This window comes from Carcharodon carcharias, chromosome 19 (assembly GCF_017639515.1).
Source record: "Carcharodon carcharias isolate sCarCar2 chromosome 19, sCarCar2.pri, whole genome shotgun sequence".
Lineage (NCBI taxonomy): Eukaryota > Metazoa > Chordata > Chondrichthyes > Lamniformes > Lamnidae > Carcharodon > Carcharodon carcharias.
The window spans coordinates 62,942,081-62,958,802 of NC_054485.1; the positions used below are offsets into that span (position 1 = coordinate 62,942,081).

The 16,722-nt window shown below is 44.8% G+C and overlaps 1 protein-coding gene across 3 annotated transcripts in view; it reads left to right on the forward strand.

Annotated features, from left to right (window-relative positions):
* Nucleotides 1-16,722, forward strand: part of nipal3 (NIPA like domain containing 3) — a 94,815-nt gene that overhangs the window by 19,462 nt on the left and 58,631 nt on the right. For all 3 annotated transcript variants that reach the window (XM_041212731.1, XM_041212729.1, XM_041212730.1), the window contains 3 exons: nt 2,526-2,622; nt 6,237-6,372; nt 9,169-9,257. In XM_041212731.1, the coding sequence (XP_041068665.1) occupies nt 2,526-2,622; nt 6,237-6,372; nt 9,169-9,257 (322 nt within the window). The remainder of the gene's footprint in view (nt 1-2,525; nt 2,623-6,236; nt 6,373-9,168; nt 9,258-16,722) is intronic.

Below are 16,722 nucleotides of genomic sequence, written 5' to 3' on the forward strand. Positions count from 1 at the left end.
GGGCGCAGCAAGTTCTGGAGTACAAGTCTTTAGTACCATTGCCGGAATATTGTCAGGGCCATAGCCTTTGCAATATCCAGTGCCTTCGGCCGTTTCTTGATGTCACGTGGAATGAAGCTAATTAGCTGAAGACTAACTTGAGATGATATTCTGTGATGCTGGGGACCTTCGGAGGAGGCTGAGATGGATCATCCACTCGGCACTTCCGGCTGAAAATGGCTGCAAATGCTTCAGCTTATCTTTACCTGGATGAGCACTTGGCACATCATAACATTCAAGGCTATGGGCCAAGTGCTGGTAAATGAGATTAGGTAGGTAGGTCAGGTGTTTCTCACATGTCAGTACAGACTTGATGGGCCGCAGGGCCTCCTCTGCATTGTGATTCTGTGATCTTTTGCACTGATGTGTTGGGCTCCCCCATCTTTGAGGATGGGCATATTTGTGGAGCCTCTTTCTCTAATGAGTTGTTTAATTGTCCATCACCATTCACAACTAGATGTGGCAAGACTGCAGAGCTTAGATCTGATCCATTGGTTGTGGGATTGCTTAGCCCTGTCTATTGCTTTCTGCTTATACTGATTAGCACACAAGTAGTCTTGTGTTATAGCTTTACCAGGTTGACACCTCACTTTTTGGTATGCCTGGTGCTGCTCCTGGCATGTCCTCCTCCTAGTGCAGAATGCCTTCATTGTACCAGGGTTGATCCCCTGGCTTAATGGTAATGGTAGAGTGGGGGATATGCTGGGCCATGAGTTTACTGATTGTGTTTGAGTACAATTCTACTGCTGCTGATGGCCCACAGCGCCTCATGGTTGCCCAGTCTTGAGTTGCTAGGTCTGTTTGAAATCTATCCCATTTAGCACAGTGGTAGTGCCACACAACACGATGGAGGGTACCCTTAATGTGAAGACGTGACTTCGTCTCCACAAGGACTGTGCAGTGGTCACTCCACCTGATATTGTCATGGACAGATGCATCTGTGGCAGCCAGGTTGGTAAGGATGAGGTCAAGTACGTTTTTCCCTCTTCTTGGTTCCCTTACCTCCTATCGCAGACCCAGTCTAGCATTATGTCCTTCAGGACTCGGCCAGCTCGGTCACTAGTGGTGCTATTGAGCCAGTCTTGGTGATGGACAATGATGTCCCCCACCCAGAGTACATTCTGAGCCTTGCCACCCTCAGTGCTTCCTCCAAGTGGTGGTCAACATGGAGGAGCACTGATTCATCAGCTGAGGGAGGGCAGTATGTGGTAATCAGCAGGAGGTTTCCTTGCCCATGTTTGACCTGATGTCATGAGATTTCATGGGGTCCAGAGTCGATGTTGAGGATTCCCAGGGCAACTCCCTCCTCACTGTATACCACTGTGCCGCCACCTCTGCTGGATCTGTCCTGTCGGTGGGACAGGATATACCCAGGGATGGTGATGGTGGCATCTGGGACATTATCTGCAAGGCTTGATTCTGTGAGTATGACTATGTCAGGTTGTTGTTTGATTCGACAGTGAGATAGCTCTTTCAGTTTTGGCACAAGCTCCTCAATGTTAGTAAGGAGGACTTTGCAGGATCGATAGGGCTGAGTTTGCCATTGTTGCTTCCGGTGCCTAGGTCGTGCCGGGAGGTCTGTGTGGTTTTGTTCCTTTTAGACTTTTTCACAGTTTGATACAACTGAGTGGCTTGCTAGGCCATTTCAGAGGACATGAAGAGTTAACCACATTGCTGTGGACCTGGACTCGCATGTAGGCCAGACCAGGTAAGGGTGGCTGATTTCCTTCCCTAAAGGACATTAGTGAACCAGATGCAAAAACAGAATTACCTGGAAAAACTCAGCAGGTCTGGGAGCATTGGCGGAGAAGAAAAGAGTTGACGTTTCGAGTCCTCATGACCCTTCAACAGAACTAACCAGATGATTTTTTACAAAAATCGACAATGGTTTCATGGTCATCATTAGTTCCAGATTTTTATTGAATTCAAATTTCACCATCTGTTGTGAGGGATTCGAACCCGGGTCCCCAGAGCATTACCCTGGGTCTCTGCATTATTCATCCAGTGACAATACCACAGTGGTGGGAGAGAGGCTGAGAAGTGGGAACAGTGGGAGAGAGGATGGGGGGTGGCGGTGAGGGTGGGGAGGTGGAATCAGTAGCGATGGGAGAGAGGAGGAGGAGAGGGCTGGCGATCAGGAGGAGGTGTGGGAGAGGACAAGAAGGGGGCAGTGTGGGAGAGGACAAAGAGGGGGCAGTGTGGGAGAAGGGGTGGAGGGTGCAGTGGGGGAGTGGGGTTGGTGGGACAGGAGGGGGAAGGGGTTGGTGAGGGTGAGGGCTGGAGCAGGCATGGTGGGGGTCGGGGACAAGGGAACGATGGAGGAGAGATGGGTGGGGGAAGCTGGTTGGGGGCAGCGGTACTAACTTGGAGAAGGAGCCATGTTTGTAACACTGTTATAAGTGCTAGGTTTGAGCAATGTTTCAAGAATAATTCTTGTTTAAATGTTCTAATTTACTGCCACTGATCTGTTCCTCTTTGTACCCCAGCTTGTGGTGATCATCATCTTCTGCCTTCTCCTATATTTCTATAAAAGGCAAAAAGTGGCCTATCTTGTCATTGTTCTGCTGCTGGTGGCCCTGCTGGGTAAGTCTAGGATCAGCTTGCAAACTCGCAGGATACTGGTTTTCTTCCAGAAGGATAGGATAGCATTCTGTCTGCACAAGAAATTAGTTCTTATGTCCCTCCCTGTCGCTGAGGTTCTGCAGCTGGCCAATGTAATCTTATCTCCTCTTGCACAGGGCCATGTCTTTCAGCTGGACAGTAGCTTCATCTGCATGTCTCCAACTGAGGTCAGGCACTTGCTACAAGAAAGAACATGAGCTACTGCCTGTGTGTGACTGTGTAACCCCCTCCCCCCTCAGACTATCTGTGAGTGACTTGTAACCCTTCTCCTCAGTCTGTCTCTGACTGACTGTTTAATCTTCACCCCTCAGACTGTAAGTGACTTGTAACCCTTCTCCTCAGACTGTCTCTGACTGACTGTTTAAGCTTCACCCCTCAGACTATCTTTGAGTGACTATGTATCCCTCTCCCCGAGACTGTCTGTCAGTGACTGTCTAATCCTTCCCCTCAGACTGTCGGTGAGTGATTGTTTAACCTTCCCCCCTCAGACTGTCTGTCAGTGACTGTTTAACCCTACTCCCTCAGACTGCCCTTGAGAGTCTGTTCCTTGCCTCTCCCCAGGCTCCATCCAGCAGACCAAAACTGTCACTAGGACACTTTGCTGGAGTCAATCATTACACACTCTTTATAAACATGATTTACAGACGGACACATTACAAGTATGCATCTTCTCGTCCAACAACCACAGTTTTATTCTGTGCATCTCTGGCACAAGTGAAACCCTAGTTACTGTTCATCACCTGCATATAATTAATCAACAAAGATACACTGAACATTCTGCCACAAGCTCCTCAGGATGATTTTTACTCAGATCCTCAGTATTTTGAGAGTTGTAAAATTTATTCCTGGGTAATTATATGGTCAAAGCAGTTTGCAATTGTATAATCAAGATGTCGCGATAGAGGCAAGGGGAGAAAACAGACACCAAATGACAAATGGAAGTTAAGAGAGTATTGGTGAAAAAAGAGGCATGCTGTTAAACCTTTTCACCTTCCACTCATCAGGAAAGATGCAAGAATGCCAAATTTCAAAGGGAACAACAATTTATACTGCAGGAGAAAAGGGTGCTGAGTGGTTGGCAAACAGACTCTTGGCGAGGTGTTGCCATAGAGAATGTACCAGGAAGCTACTATCCTCCATGTTTTTGTTTAATTCAAAAAGGTGCAATGCCTGTTCCTTTTGCCTGCAGACGATAGGTGGCCTGTACCAAGTGTAAGTGACTCACATTGAGAGCTCCTTTTCCTCAATGTGCTAATTTAGAAACCCACCAATATGTTCTCAGTTACTGTCTATTGCAAGCCTATCTTCACTGGTCAATACAGATGTTGGGATTCCTACACTTCCACATGCTACAAGATTGGCCTTATCAACAATCCCATAAATAGGGCCTGAGTTGTGTGCCCACTGTGCAATCTTGAAGCTGAAATAGGGCGCATCAAAGCCTTCCTGTGGGATAATGGCTACCCTATGAATCCAACAAGGAATCAGGCTACTTTGGATCTGGTAATGTGTAATGAGGCAGGTTTAATAAATGTTCTGAGAGTAAAGGATCCCTTAGTGACCATAATATAGTAAAATTTAGCATTCAGTTTGAGAGTGAGAAACTTGGGTTAGAAACAACTGTGCTAAACTTAAAAGAGGGTAATTACAAAGGAATGAGGGCAGAGTTGGCTGGAGTGAACTGGGAAAGCAGCTTAACAGAAAAGATGGTTGATGAACAATGGCAGACGTTTAAGAAAATAGTTCATGACTCTCAGCAAAGATATATCCCAGTGAGGAAGAAGGATTCAAGGAAGGGGATAAACCAACCATGGTTAACCAAGGAAGTTAAGGACATTATCAAATTGAAGGAAAAGACGTACAATGTGGTAAAGACTAGTGATGAGCCAGATGATTGGGGAAGTTTTAAAATCCAACAAAAGGTGACCAAAAAATAATAAACAGGGACAAAATAAACTTTGAGGATAAAGTAGCAAATAATATAAAAACGGACAGTAAGAGCTTCTTTAAATGTATAAAAAGGAAGAGAAAGGCCAAAGTGAACACAGGCCCCTTAGAGAATGAGGTTGGGGAAATAATAATGAGGAATCAGGAAATGGCAGAGGAGTTGAACAAAAACACTTTGCTTCAGTCTTCACAGTAGATGATGCTAAAATAGTTGAGTCTGGAGCAAAGACATGTACGAGGGTTTCAGCAGAAGATGAGCTGAGGTGTTGTCGTAATAGGTGATGTTGCAGAAGTAAATGGTCTTTGTGGTGAGGGGTGGGGAATATAGCCTCATACTCAGCTCAGGGTCAAATAGGATGCCAAGGTTATCTGAGGTGGAACCAGACTGTTCGTGGTGGCTTTGGAATTGGAGTGAATGACATTACAATGAAGTTTTTGACTGCAGGCAGAAGACCCAATGTTTAGCTGATGCTTGTGTTGAGGTTCATACAGGACTCGATGTTCACCCAGCAGCTTGACAACAGGGAGACAGTGGAGAGCAATATGGACAGGGGTGAGGCCAGTGCAAAACAGAGAGCAACATCAGAAGTAGTTGAATTGATGGTCACAATTAGTAGCAATGAAGCCCATGTACATGTTGGAGTATAGGGGGCAGGGAGGAGAGCTTTAGGGAGACATTTAGTTGTGGAGAAAGGAAGCTGGGCTTTATTTTTGCTCACCAGGAGTGGTGGGCAGTTTTAGCAGAGGAGAGTGCAGTCTGATGGAGCTTGGTACGGTCTAGCTAGACCTGATGATGGATAACTCAGCTATGTGCCAGACGTACTCTCATGCGTTCCCTTTGGTGTAGTGGGAGCGAAGATAGGGTTCAGCAGCGTAATATTATAGTCATTGAAGTTATTGTGATTTGTTGTCTATTCAGTAGGGGCTACTCACTAACTGTACAGTGTTACTGTTTGCTTTTAGGATGAACTGATGCAGGCAATTCCACTCAAACTGCCACAGTCCTTGCACTGATAGTGACCAGGATGTTGAGTAGGAAATTTTAGTGGTAATGAAGATACGGCGGTATAGCGAAGTCAGGATTATATGCAAGATAGACATAGCCACATTCTCGTAATTTTGCTATACGCTGACCTTAGGGGAGGTCACCGGGCTGGGAGGGGCTGTTGAAGCAAGTAGTTACAGTGCATCTTGAGTGCAGTGTGCGGGGCTGGAGATGTGACATTGGAGGTGGTGTATGGCACAGGAGGCCGCGCATGGTGCTGCTCTGTGGTCTGTAGATGCTGCTATCACAGTGAATGGGTGCCTGAGGGGTGGATACTGAGTTCAGTGGCACAGGGGTTGAGGAAGTAAACGTTGGGCGTGTATTTATCACATTCCTGACTTGTGTCCTGTAGGTGGTGGGGAGGCTTTGAGGCAGAGTCAGTCATTACATTTATCCAGCTTCTGACTTGCTCAACGAGCTCTGGTATTGATATGGCTGTGTGCAGTCAGTGTTATCTCAGTGAGATAACTCTTCTAACTGTGTAACTACTGATTCGTTGTTAATTCAGCAGAATAAGGATTACTGGTTGTGTAACTGTACAGAGTTATTACTCATACTGTTATTGTGTTGTTTACTCCTCCAGGATCAGTGACTGTTGTTGCAGCAAAAGGTGTGTCAGGAATGGTCATTCTGTCGATTCAGGGGAACATACAGCTGACTTATCCTATATTCTACGTGATGTTTGTGTGTATGGTCGCAACGGCAGTTTATCAAGCAGCGTGAGTCAATGCCTTTAAAAAGGGGTTTCATTTTCTTTTTTCACCATGCGTTGTTATAGATTTGCCACTGGATTCAGTTTCTCAGATCGTGAGCACCCAACTGGGATTCAGTTCCCTGGCTAACGAGCACTTCCCTGGGATTCAGTTCCTCGGGTAATGAGCGCTCTCCTGGGATTCAGTTCCTCGGATAATGAGTACTCTCATGGGATTCAGTTCCTCGGAAAATGAGCACTCTCGTGGGATTCAGTTCCTCGAGTAATGAACACTCTCCTGGGATTCAGTTCCTCGGATAATGAGCACTCTCCTGGGATTCAGTTCCTCGGATAATGAGCACTCCCGTGGGATTCAGTTCCTTGGGTAATGAGCACTCTCCTGGGATTCAGTTCCTCGGATAATTAGCACTCCCCTGGCATTCAGTTCCTCGGCTTTGGAGCACTCTCCTGGGATTCAGTTCCTCAGGTACAGGGCACTCTCCTGGGATTCAGTTCCTCGGGTACGGAGCACTCTCCTGGGATTCAGTTCCTCGGGTATGGAGCACTCTCCTGGGATTCAGTTCCTCTGGTACGGAGCACTCTCCTGGGATTCAGTTCTTCAGGTAATGAGCACGCTCCTGGGATTCAGTTCCTTGGGTAATGAGCGCTCCCTGGGATTCAGTTCCTTGGGCAATGAGCACTCCACTGGGATACAGTTCCTCAGGTAATGAGCACTTCCCTGGGATTTAATTCCTTGGGTAAGGTGCACTCCCCTGAGATTCAGTTGATCAGGTATTGAGCACTTCCTTGGGATTCAGTTCCTCAGGCACGGTGCACTCACCTGGGATTCAGTTCCATGGGTAAGGAGTACTCCTTTGGGATTCAGTTCCATGGGTAAGGAGTACTCCTTTGGGATTCAGTTCCATGGGTAAGGAGTACTCCTTTGGGATTCAGTTCCATGGGTAAGGAGTACTCCTTTGGGATTCAGTTCCATGGGTAAGGAGTACTCCTTTGGGATTCAGTTCCATGGGTAAGGAGTACTCCTTTGGGATTCAGTTCCTCAGGTAAGGAGCATTCCTTTGGGATTCAGTTCCTCAGGTAATGTGCACTCTCCTGGATCTGGTTCATGGGACACCGAGTTCTTTACCCCCAGTGAGGATCAAGTATTCAAGTGTGAGCCTTGCTGGTGAATGTTGTTTTGCTATTCGACCAAGCAATTAACTACAAAACGCCTATTCCCACCATTCCCTTTCCCAAAAGGTTTGACATATGTCTGAGATTTACTAACTCCCTATAGATTGGGGCTCTGGTGAAACTTGAAAAAATGTCATAGTTCAGTAAAGGACTTTGTTATGTCTTGCTGCGGCAAAGTTCTATTGAATTAGATACATCGCTGTGTCCCACATGATTTCACTGCATCAGCACTGCCCCATGGCCTGTTGCTGTTGTACCAGCCAGGGCCAGCCGTTGTATTTTGGCAGCTAGGTTTATCCAGGACAGAAAAAAGACATGTTAAGGTTTGGAATTTACTGAATTACAAACCCATTAAAGCCTGCTTGAAATTGCAGTGTTAGCGATGATAAAACCATAGACTTTTCCTCACAGAAGGTGGTGATTTGGTCTGTTGGCTATGCCTGTGTAGAGCTCACAAAGAGCTCGTGCATGGGTCCTGTTCTCTTGTCTGTTCTGATCCTCTCTAGTTAGCAATTTATTGGCCAACGGAAGTAGTTTCCCTGATTTATTTGTTCAAGCCCCCACACAATTTGAACTGATACCTTCTCTGTCTCTGTTCCTGTTTCTCTAGTCTCTCCTTAGAACTAAATCATTTCTCCTGAGGATCATCATAGCTCATCTCTTATACAATCCCTCTTGCCATAAAGTGGGGCACCCAAACTAAACATGCTAAACCTGTACAAAGCACTACCTAAGATTATTGTTACCTCTCTGCTTCTCTGTTCTGTGCCCCAATATATCAAATCCAAGATCTCATTTGTTTTTTCATTAAACAACATTTTTTCCATGATTTAATACAAAATTTTCACTGATATAGAAAGAAAAAAGACTTGCAGTTTTCAGGACCACCTGAGCAGCCAATGAACTACTGTAATAATGTAAGATATATGGCAGCCAACACCCACAAAAAGCACTGTGATCGTGACCAGATCATCTGTTTTCATGATGTTGATTGAGGGTTAAACATTGGCCAGCATCCCGAGAGCTCCCCTTCTCTTGTTCGAACTGGTGCAATGGGATCTTTTACATCAGCCAAGGAGGCAGATGTGCCTCAGTTTAACATCTCATCTGGAAAATGACACAGCTGACATTAGAGCACTCCCTCAGTACTGCACACCTCAGTACTGCACTGAAGTGTCAGCCTTGATTTTTGTACTTGAGCCCTGGAGTGGGACTTGAACCCAGAACCTTGTGACTCAGAGGCAAGAGTGATCACAACTGAGCCACAGCTGAGGCTAACAATAGTGAACTGGGTAGGACAGTGGGTCACTGTCCGGCCTTACACACTCTGGGACAGTGGGTTACTCTCCTTTTGCACTCTGGGACAGTAGGTTACTCTCCTTTTGCACTCTGAGACAGAGGGTTACTCTCCTTTTGCACTCTGGGACAGTGAGTTACTCTCCTTTTGCACCCTGGGACAGTGGGTTACTCTCCTTTTGCACCCTGGGATAGTGGGTTACTTTCCTTTTGTACTGAGTCAGCTAAATGATGTGGGAAGCACTGAGTGTTAAATGTCAGAACACCGTGTTCTTGTTGTGGGAGTTTGGTGTTGGGGATCCTGAGAGTGAAACTGTTCTTTGTTTTATTGAAGGTTTCTGCATGAGGTATCTAAGTTACATGATGCATCCCAGATTGCCAGCCTTAGCTACATTCTCTCCACAATAATTGCTGTCATCGCTGGTGAGTATCTGTGCAGACCAATGAGCAACTGATGTAACAGGGACCCCGGGAGTTAGTGAGGACTGTTGGAATGGGATATCAGCCTCCAGGTGTTAGTGTGGAGTCTGGGAGTGGGGTAACAACTCCTGTGTTACTGAGGAGTCTGTTCCCTTGCTGCTGACTCCATCCGTCTCCCTCAAACTGATATTGATCCAGAGTACCCACAACCTGGGTGTCAGATTTGATCCTGCAATGAGCTTCTAACCACATATTTACTTCATCTCTAAGGCCATCTATTACCATCTTTGTAAAATTGTCTGACTTCACCCCAGTCTCAACTCATCTGCTGCTGAAATTCTTATCTATGCCTTTCTGCTGTTGATTATTCCAATTCTCTCCTTGCTGGTCTCCCACATTCTACCCTTCATAAACTGCTGCCCATATCCAAACTCACACCAAGTTCCATCTACCTATCACCCACTGTGCTCGCTGACCTTCATTGGCGCTGGTTAAGCAATGCCTTGATTTTAAAATTCTCATCCTTGCTTTCAAATTTCACCATGGTCTCACCCTCTTTCTATCTCGGTAATCTCTTCCAATTCCAGTACCCTCTGAGATGTGTACACTTATCCAATTCTGACCTCTTGAGTGTCTCCAATTTTAATCGCTGCAGCATTGGTGACTGTTTTCAGCTGTCAAGGCATGAAATCCTTCCATTTCTTCCTTAAACCTCTGACTCTCTGCCCTTCTTTCCTCCTTCAAGACACTCCTTAAAATGTACCTGTCTGACCAAGCATTTAGCCATCTGCCGTAACATTGTGGCTCAGTGTTAAATGTTGCTCCTGTGAAGTGCCTTGACTTGTTATATTGTTAGAGTACTATAGAAATATATATATGAGCATACAAATTAGGAGCAGGGATAGGCCGTTCAGCCCCTCGAGCTTGCTCTGCCATTTGATCAGATCGTGGCTCAATTGATTATGGCCTCAACTTTACTTTCCTGTCTGCTCTCTATAGTCTTTTGACTCACTTGTCAGTCAAGGATCTACCTAACTAAGTCTTAAAAAGATTCAAAAACCCTGCCTCCACTGCTCTCTGGGGAAAAGAATTCCACAGACTAACGACTCACTGAGAGAAAAAAATTCTCATAATATATTTCTTAAATGGGAGACCCATTTTTATTTTTAAAATCTGTTTCTTAGTTCCAGTCTCTCCCATAAGGGGAAACATCCTTTCAGCCTGTTAATCCCCTCAGGATTTTATCTGTTTCAATCACCCTTCATTCTTCTAAACTCTAATGGATATAGGCCCAACCTGTCCAACCTTTTTTTATAGGATAACGCCTTCACTCCAGGAATCAGTTGCGTGAACCTTCTCTGAACTGCTTCCAATGCCAGGAGCACAGGGAGCGCTCAGCGCTTCCGGGCACGCGTCATGCTGGGTGGGCCTTAATTGGCTATTAACGAATAAGTAAGAAGACCAAAACTGTACACATACTCCAGGTGTGGCCTCACCAATATTCTGTACAACTGTAACAAAACTTCCCCACTTTTATATTCCAATCCCCTTGCAATAAACAACAAAATTCCAGTTGCCTCCCTAATCACTTGCTGTACCTGCATACTATCATTTTGTGATTCATGTATCAGGATACCCAGATCTCCATGTACTGCAGAGTTCTGCAATCTCTCTCCATTTAAATAATATGCTGCTTTTTTATTCTTCTTGCCAAAGTGGACAAGTTTACATTTTCCCACATTATACTCCATCTGCCAAATTTTTGCCCATCCACTCAACCTATCTATCCCTTTGTGGACTCCTTATGTCCTCTTCACAAGTGTCATTGATGCAAATTGTAAAGAGTTGAATCCCCAGCACTGATCCCCGTGGCACTCCACTGGTTACAGCTTGCCAACCCGAAAATGACTAATTTATCACTACTCTCTGCTTCCTTTTAGCTAAACAATCCTCTATCCATACTAATATGTTAACCCCTACACCATGAATTCTTATTTTGTGTAGTAATCTTTGATCTAGGACCTATCAAATGCTTTTGGAAATCCAGATACACTACATTTACAGTTCCCCTTTATCTACATTGTTTGTTGCTTCCTCAAATAACTAATAAATTAACCAAACATGGGGGAGAATTTTCTCCCCGTCGGGGTTGGGTGGGGGGTGGGGGCGGGCGGGCACGCAGCCATTTTACGTGGGTAGACCAATTAAGGCCGAGAGCTCCCTGTGCAGGCAGAGGGAGTAGGCTGTGTTAGGGAGTGCGATCTTTTGCGTGTGCGCACGAAAGAGCGCAGAAATCTCCCTGAGGCACAGAGGTGCCTCAGGGAGATTAGTTTCAAGTATAAAACATTGAATAAAGGAAGAAAAAAATTTTAAGGACATGTCCCCTCATGTGAAACTGTCACATGAGCTGGGACATGTGCATTAACGTTAATAAAAATTTTTCCAACACTTTAAAAAGCTTCATGAAACCTCATCTTGCCCATGGATGAGGCTCCATGAAAAATGCGAAGGCCGCCTGGGCTCTTCGCCTGCCCGCCAACCTTAAGGTTAGATGGGCAGCTCAGATCAATGATTTAATGGATTGCTAAATGGCCTGAATAGGCCTTTGACAGTTAGAACAAAGAACAAAGAAAAGTACAGCACAGGAACAGGCCCTTCGGCCCCGCAAGATCATATTGCCTGTCAACTAAAACATTTTGCACTTCTGGGGTCCGTATCCCTCTATTCACATCCTATTCATGTATTTGTCAAGTTGCCTCTTAAACACCACTATCGTACCTGCTTCCACCACCTCCTCTGGCAGCGAATTCCAGACACTCACTACCCTCTGCGTAAAAAACTTGCCCCGCACATCTCTATAGTTTTCTCCTCTCACCTTAAATCTATGTCCCCTAGTAATTAACTCTTCCACCCTGGGAAAAAGCTTCTGACTATCTACTCTGTCCATGCCACTCATAATTTTATAAACTTCTATCAAGTCGCCCCTCAATCTCCGTCGCTCTAGTGAGAACAATCCGAGTTTCTCCAACTTTTCCTTATAGCTAATAACCTCCAGACCAGGCAGCATCCTGGTAAACCTCCTCTGCACCCTCTCCAACGCCTCCATATCCTTCTGGTAATGTGGCGACCAGAATTGTACGCAATATTCCAATTCTGGCCTAACCAAGGTTCTATACAACTGCAGCATGACTTCCCAGCTTTTATACTCAGTATCCCTGCTAATGAAGGCAAGCATGTCATATGCCTTCCTACTACCTTATCCACCTGCGTTGCCACTTTCAGTGACCTGTGGACCTGTACACCCAGATCCCTCTGCTCGTCGATGCACTTAAGGGTTCTGCCATTTATACTGTATAATTCCTGCCTGTATTAGACCTTCCAAAATGCATTACCTCACATTTGTCTGGATTAAACTCCACCTGCCATTTCTCCGCCCAAGTCTCCAACCGATCTATATCCCGTTGTATCCTTTGACAATCCTCTTCACTATCTGCAACTCCTCCAACCTTAGGGTCATCTGCAAACTTACTAATTAGTTCAGTTACATTTTCCTCCAAATCATTTATGTATACTACAAACAGCAAAGGTCCCAGCACTGATCCCTGCAGAACTCCACTAGTCATAGCTCTCCATTCAAAAAAGCACCCTTCCACTGCTACCCTCTGTCTTCTATGACCAAGCCAATTCTGTATCCATCTTGCCAGCTCACCTCTGATCCCCTATGACTTTATCTTCTGTACCAGTCTGCCATGAGGGACCTTGTCAAAGGCCTTACTGAAATCTATGTATATAACATCCACTGCCCTTCCATCGTCGATCATCTTTGTCACTTCCTCGAAAAACTCGATCAAGTTAGTGAGACACGACCTCCCCTTCACAAAACCATGCTGCCGCTCACTAATACGCCCAAATGGTAGTAAATCTTGTCACAAAGTATCTTCTCCAATAATTTCCCTACCACTGACGTAAGGCTCACCGGCCTGTAATTTCCTGGATTATCCCTGCTACCCTTCTTAAAAACAATGGAACAACATTGGCCTTTCTCCAGTCCTCTGGGACCTCATCCGTAGCCAGTGAGGTTACAAAGATTTCTGTCAAGGCCCCAGCAATCTCCCTTGCCTCCCTCAGTACTCTGGGGTTGATCCCATCTGGCCCTGGGGACTTATCCACCTTAATATTCTTCAAGAAGCCTAACATCTCTTTTTTGATCTCAACATGATCCAGGCTATCTACACGCTCTTCCCTAGACAAATCGACCACTAAGTCATTCTCTTTGGTGAATACTGATGAGAAATATTCATTTAGTATCTCTCCCATTTCTTCTGGCTCCACACACACATTCCCACTTCTGTCCCTGAGTGGGCCTACCCTTTCCCTGGCTACCCTCTTGTTTTTTACATATGTATAAAAGGTCTTGGGATTTTCCTTAATCCTGGTTGCCAGTGACTTTTCATGACCCCTTTTAGCCCTCCTGACTCCTTGCTTAAGTTTCTTCCTACTTTCTTTATATTCTCCATGGGCTTTATCTGTTCCCAGCCTTCTAGCCCTTACCAATGCTTCACTTTTCTTTTTGACTGATCTCACAATATCCTTCGTTATTCAAGGTTCCTGAAACTTGCCATGCTTATCCTTCATCCTAGCAGGAACATGCCGGTCCTGAATTCTTATCGACTGACGTTTGAAAGCCCCCCGTATGTCAGTTGTTGATTTGCCCTCAAGTATCCGCCTCCAGTCTAGATTCCTCAGTTCCTGCCTAATATTGTTATAATTAGCCTTCCCCTAATTAAGCACCTTAACCTGAGGACTCCTGTTATCCTTATCCACCAGTACCTTGAAACTTACTGAATTATGGTCACTTCTCCCGAAATGCTCCACTACTGAAACTTCGACCACCTGGCCGGGTTCATTCCCTAATACCAGGTCCAGTATTGCCCCTTCCCTAGTTGGACTATCTACATATCGTCTCAGGAAGCCCTCCTGGATGCACCTTATAAATTCTGCACCATCCAAACCCCAAGCACTAAAGATTCCCAGTCAATATAGGGAAAGTTAAAATCACCCACCACAACAACTCTATTGCTTTTACATCCGAATCGGATGCACGCCCGCCGAAGTGAGAATTTGAATGACGCGCGGTAATGTCGGGACGCATTCCTGATGTCACCCCGTGTCATTTTACTTTTTGGCGAGTGGGCCCCGCCCCCGCTCGCCGAGCCGAAGTTTCTACCCATGATTTCTTTTTTGCAGAATCTTGTTGACTCTGCCTGATTGCATCAAGGTTTTCTACATTATACTCTCCTTAATAATAGATTCTAGCATTTATTCCTAGGACAGATATTAGGCTAACTGGCCTGTAGTTTCCTTTCTCCTGTTTTCAGTCTCCCTCTCTGAATAGAGTTACATTTGCTATTTTCAAAGCTGATGGGAACTTTCTACTATCTCAGCAGCAACTTCTTTTACAACCCAAGGGTAAAATGCATCAGAACCTGGGGACTTGTCAGCCTTTAGTTCTAATAGTTTTCTCAGTGCCCTATTCCTGGTGATTGTAATTGTTTTAAGATTCTTCCGCTCTTTCACTCTTGATTTACAAATATTTCTGGAATGTTGTGTCATCTACAATAAAGACAGACACAGTATATCCGTTCAGTGCTAATGTGATGTCACTTTAAGGGAATAAGCAAATGATCAAGGAGCATGAGTCTTGGAGCCACTTTTCTCCCCCTCAAACTGAATTTGAAATTCAATCATGTTATGATCATTGCTACCCAGTGGCTTCTTTATTTTGAAGTCATTCATTAATCCTGTCTTATTGCATATTGGGTCTAGAATAGCCCACACTCTCTTTAGCTATAAGTACTGCCCTAAGAAATTGTTCCGAAAACACTCTATGAACTCGTCTTCCAGGTAACCTTTGACAATCTGATCCATCCAATCGATATGTAGATTATAATCGCCCATGATTATTGTCGTACCTTTCTTAAAAGTCCCAATTATTTCTGTCTGTCTACTCCGTCCTACATTGTAGCTACTGTTAGGGGGGCATATAAACTACTCTGACAAGTGACTTCTTACCCTTGCTATTTCTTTTCTCTACCTGAACTGATTCGACATCTTGATCTTTAGAACTAAGGTCATCTCTCAATTGTAATGTCATCCTTAATTAACAGAGCAACCCCATCACCTTTTCCCAGCCTCCTGTCCTTCTAGAACGTCAAGTACCCTTGAAGGCTCCAACCTTGATCACCTTACAGCCACTTCTTAGTAATGGCTATCAGATCATACATATTTATTTCTATTTGAGCTCACAATTCACCTGTTTTGTTATGAATGCTACAGACATTCGGATAAAGAGCCTTTAGTTCTGTCTTTTTACTATGTTTGTAAACTCTGGTCTTATCTGCTTTCACACTCTCAAGTTTGTACACTCTGTCCCTTCCTGCCATCCTCTGATTATCATTATCCTTATTGCTACTTGGCTCTTGTCTTGTCCTTCCCCTTTAATTTACCACATCTTCCCGCCCATGATTCCTCACTCCCACCATTAGTCTAAAGCCCTTTCTACTGTCCTAGTTATGTAACTCGCCAGGACTGTTCAAGTGAAGACCATCGCAACGGTACAGCTCCCAGTTTTGCCAGTACTGGTGCCAGGGCCCCATTAATTGAAACCCATTTCTCCCACACCAATTTTTGAGCCACACATTCAACTCCCTAATCTTATTTACCCTATGCCAATTTGCTCGTGGCTCAGGTAATAATCCAGAGATTATTACCATGCGATTCTGCTTTTTAATCTAGCCCTTAGCTGCTCATGCTCCCCAAGTATTTTTTTTCTTTTTTTTCTTCTTTATTTTTTAAAAGCAAAAAAATTAACAACAGTCATAATGAGTAACCGTACAAAAGAAAAGCTTACAGTAGAGCAATAATTCAATACGCTTACATTTGGAAGAGAAAGAAAGGAAAAGAGAAGTATGAAAAAGAAGAAAGGAAAAAGAAAAAAAAACTCCCCTACCATCCAAAAAATAAATAATAAAATCAACAACAATCAATGGTCATAGAATCATAGAGGTACCTAACTATTCTAATCCCATTTTCCAGCAGTAGGCCCATAGCCTTGTATGCCATGGGCATTGTGTGTGCACATCCAAATACTTCTTAAATGTTATGAGGGTTTCTGCCTCTACCACCCTTTCAGGCAGTGAGTTCCAGATTCCCACTACCCTCTGGGTGAAAAAATTCTTGCTCGCATCCCCTCTAAACCTCCTGCTCCTTACCTTAAATCTATGCCCCCTGGTTATTGATCCCTCCACCAAGGGGAAAAGTTCTTTCCTGTCTACCCTATCTGTGCCCCTCATAATATTATACACCTCAATCATGTCCCCCATCAATGTCCTCTGCTGGAAAATAACCCCAGTCTATCCAATCCCTCCTCATAACTAAAACTCTCCAGCCCAGGCAACATCCTGGTAAT